Here is a 4,079-nt window from a genome sequence, read left to right on the forward strand (position 1 = left end):
ATGTATATAGCCTATTTAATATATGAAAAAGAAAGTCCAGGAACTGGTTGCTTTCTGCTTGTCATGATTAGATGCAGACCAGCTATTTTATTAGGTGTCGCAGTTATTCATGATCGAATGTTCTTTTGCAAACGCTCAGCCAACACACACACACACACACATATATTATATGTAATACATACAAACATGCATATGTATATATAAACATACATATAAACTGTGCAAAAAATCTAAAGTCTGACACCAGAAGGAGGAAGCATGCTCAGACACACATATATATATATATATATATATATATATATATATATATATATATATATATATATATATATATATATATATATATATATATATATATATATAATGTGCATGTGTGAGTGTGTCTGAGCATGTTTCCTTCCTTCTGATGTCAGACCTTAGAATTTTTTCGTTGTTTCCGTTAGCCATAATAACTAATCTAAAATCATTTCAGAAGCGGATTCTTCGTTACCTTCCTGGTTAGAACCCACTATTTTTCACCCCTTCCCTTCTTTCTCTTCTTTCCTTCAGGCCTGGTCTAGTTAAGGGTAGTAGGTTGGCTTTCGTATTGGGGTTTACCGAGGACTTTATTTATTTTAGACTGAGGATTTCGGTTTTGTGTCAGTCTGCTTGCAGACTGCGTTGGTTTACGATTTGCATTCCTGCATCGCTGTTGCAATCTCAGATTATTATTTTGCTGTTTGTTTCACGCAAATGGCTCTCGTTTTCTTAGTGCAACTTGAGCATATTGCAAACCTGCCTAGCAATCACTTCTCTCATAGTGCATGCAGTCTCTTAATGCTAATTACGGTCGCAAGATGAAAAAATAGTATATTGTTCCGCCTATTAAGAGCGGCTTAAGAATGTTTTACTATAAATGTTATGAGCTCTGGAGTTTTACCTGAATAATGCTGATTAAGTTCAAAACTGCATTACAACATAATTGTACCTTACAGTGACAAAAGTTACAATCAAGTTAAAATTGGCGAGAAATTACATTGAAAATAAGGTTATATGGAAATTGTATTGAATGTAAAATTACATTGAAATTAGTGTGAGCATTACATTAAATTTGTACCAGACAGTAACAAAAGTTGCAGTCAAGTGAAAATTGGCGAGAAATTACATTGAAAGTAAGATTATATAGAAATTATATTGAATGTAAAATTACATTGAAATGAATACGACCATCACATTATATTTGTACCGTACAGTGACAAAGTTACAACAGAGTTGAAACTGACGAGGAATTACATTGAAAATGTTCTATAGAAACCATATTAAAGATATATTATTTGGAAGTTAATGATATGAGAAAATACACTAAAGATAAAAAAAAACCACTAAAGGTGAAATGACCTCGATGCTCCATCAAAATTAAAATGACACAGAAATTACCTTAAAGCTACCATGACACCAAGATTACGTTGCTGTTGATTTAGACCAAAAAGACTTTTCGGCCGGAAAGTATTTAGGGTATATTTTTTCTCTCCAATGAATTTTTTTTTTTGCTATCAAAATCGGCCTCTATTCCCATTATCCAAATACAAAATCAAAATGCAAATAATTCGTCACTGTATGAATATTGACATATTTGCATTTTAATTGATAGGAACTCTATTATGTTGGTATTTTTGTTGATAGAAGCAGTGGTTACAACAGTTATGGCTAATGTATGTGTATTTTACACAAACATACTTTACATATACATATATATATATATATATATATATATATATATATATATATACATACATATGCATATATATACATGCACATATATATATGTACATGTAGCCTATATACTGTATATGCATATATACATGTACGTATAGGCTATAGATGTATATATACATACCTATACATATATTTATGTGTATATATGCATGTATATATATATATATATATATATATATATGTGTGTGTGTGTGTGTGTGTGTGTGTGTGTGTGTGTGTGTGTGTGTGTATAATATATAATTGTATTCATGTATTTCTACATGTTCTTGAATACCCATAGATTTATGAAATTATACATTTCCATAACACAACATGAAAACATTATTTCCACTTGAATAGTGTAATTATTCTAATTTACAACGAATATTTTTTTGAACTGAAAACGTCTGATTTAAAAATAGTTGATATTAGCTTCTGTTGCTATTGCTCCTTAGCAGATAAATATTGTGTTAATTCCATTTTATATACCATATATATATATATATATATATATATATATATATATATATATATATATATATATATATATATATATATAAATTGTCATTAATATTCTGAATAACGGTAATAATTATAGCAAATAACACCATAAAAATAGGTGTTAACAATACCATCGATTGCTATCAGTGATTGATTTTTTCCAGTTTATACATATACTGTATACAGTATATATATATATATATATATATATATATATATATATATATATATATATATATATATATATATATATATATATATATATATATATATATATAAATTGGAAAAAATCAATCACTGACAGTAATCGTAAGCTGAAGGCGAAACAACTTCCACGATGGGATTGTTAACACTGATGTTTTATGGTGTTATTTGCTGTAATTATTACCGTTATTTTCAAAATAATAATGACAGTTCTGTTGAGCAATATTTTCACTTGATAACTAATACATAACTAATAAGGAAAATGGAAGTTGTAATAGATTGGTAGACTATAGATTATAGAGTCAAGAAATCCACAAATAAGCAATTTATATATATATATATATATATATATATATATATATATGTGTGTGTGTGTGTGTGTGTGTGTATATATATACTGTATATATATATACAGTATACACACGCACACACACACACATATAATTGCTTATTTGTGAATTTTGTGACTCTAATCCATAGTCCTACCAATCTGTTACAACTTCCATTTTCCTTATCAGTTATGCACTGGTTATCAATTGAAAATTATGTTCAACCTAATTGTGAGTAATATTTTGAAAAGTCATAAAAATAACAGTGTTAACAATACCACCGAGGAAGTTGTTTCGACTTGAACCTACGATTACTGTCAGTGATAATAAATCTGGAAAAAAAAGAACTGATAAAGATACTGAACAAAGACCTACCTGCATAAGCTATAATCCACAACAGGAGCCGTATGATTAGATTAGCCGTCATCTTTCCGTATGTTCAATACTACTCGAAGAAGGTTTAACTTGTCGAGAACATCTAATACTTATAAGTTCCTGTAATATCTCCCCTTGTAAACGTGCAAAACATCTTTAGTTCACTCTTCCGATTGACATCACAGTGTCCTCCGTACTATCTACACTTTCACTTGCTAAGAAAACTTTCATCACAAACTTGAATTATACATTTCACCTCTTAAGAGCACCTTGAGTAAAGTGAATGAAGTTTACACTTGAACTTACAGTTGCAGGCACCCCTGTCTGTCCCCCACCTTCGATAAAATCCAGAGAAATGAAAGAAAATCCGAATTCCTTCGCTTTTCCCAAAGTTACTAAACCACGTGGCGAGACTGAGGAAGACCGGGAATGTGCACAGCCTCACGCGTCGGGTTTAGGCGGGAAACTGGAACCTGGAATAGCGCCGGGAGACCAGGAGACCCGACTGGACTGGACTGCATCTGCTCTCGCAGTCTTGCTGGGTTGCCAGTGGTTCACAGACTGGAATGGAGAGGTGGACGAGGCTGTGAGATCTCGTTCGGTTATTCCCACTGCCCAAGGCATGTCAGTTCTTGCCTCAATTCAGTATGCACACGAGGCGGCGTTAGTGGCTGTTTGTGCGTAAGCGGGAAAAAGGGGGGGGGGGTGGGGGTAACCTGTTAGCTCCTGCCGCTGACTCTGCTACCTCCACTGATCATTGTTTAATCAAATTTCCTCTTCCCGCGGCGGAGTATTGGCATACCTTTCCATACCCTCGGAGCCTTCTTGGATTCTTTTTTTTTTTGAAGTTTGAACGCTAAGGCTGATATTCATTCATAACAATATAGGCTTTAGTGCCTAGCTGGCTGGGAGTAATTAAATAACTATAAATTTGAC

The 4,079-nt window shown here is 32.4% G+C and overlaps 1 protein-coding gene across 5 annotated transcripts in view; it reads right to left on the bottom strand.

Annotated features, from left to right (window-relative positions):
* LOC136848685 (cell adhesion molecule Dscam2-like) overlaps positions 1–3,679 on the bottom strand; it is a 279,471-nt gene extending 275,792 nt beyond the window's left edge. For all 5 annotated transcript variants that reach the window (XM_067121161.1, XM_067121159.1, XM_067121160.1 and 2 more), the window contains exon 1: positions 3,144–3,679. In XM_067121161.1, the coding sequence (XP_066977262.1) occupies positions 3,144–3,195 (52 nt within the window). In that variant the 5' untranslated portion in view covers positions 3,196–3,679. The remainder of the gene's footprint in view (positions 1–3,143) is intronic.
* Between the last annotated feature and the right edge of the window lie 400 nt (positions 3,680–4,079).

Source organism: Macrobrachium rosenbergii, chromosome 19 (assembly GCF_040412425.1).
Source record: "Macrobrachium rosenbergii isolate ZJJX-2024 chromosome 19, ASM4041242v1, whole genome shotgun sequence".
NCBI lineage: Eukaryota > Metazoa > Arthropoda > Malacostraca > Decapoda > Palaemonidae > Macrobrachium > Macrobrachium rosenbergii.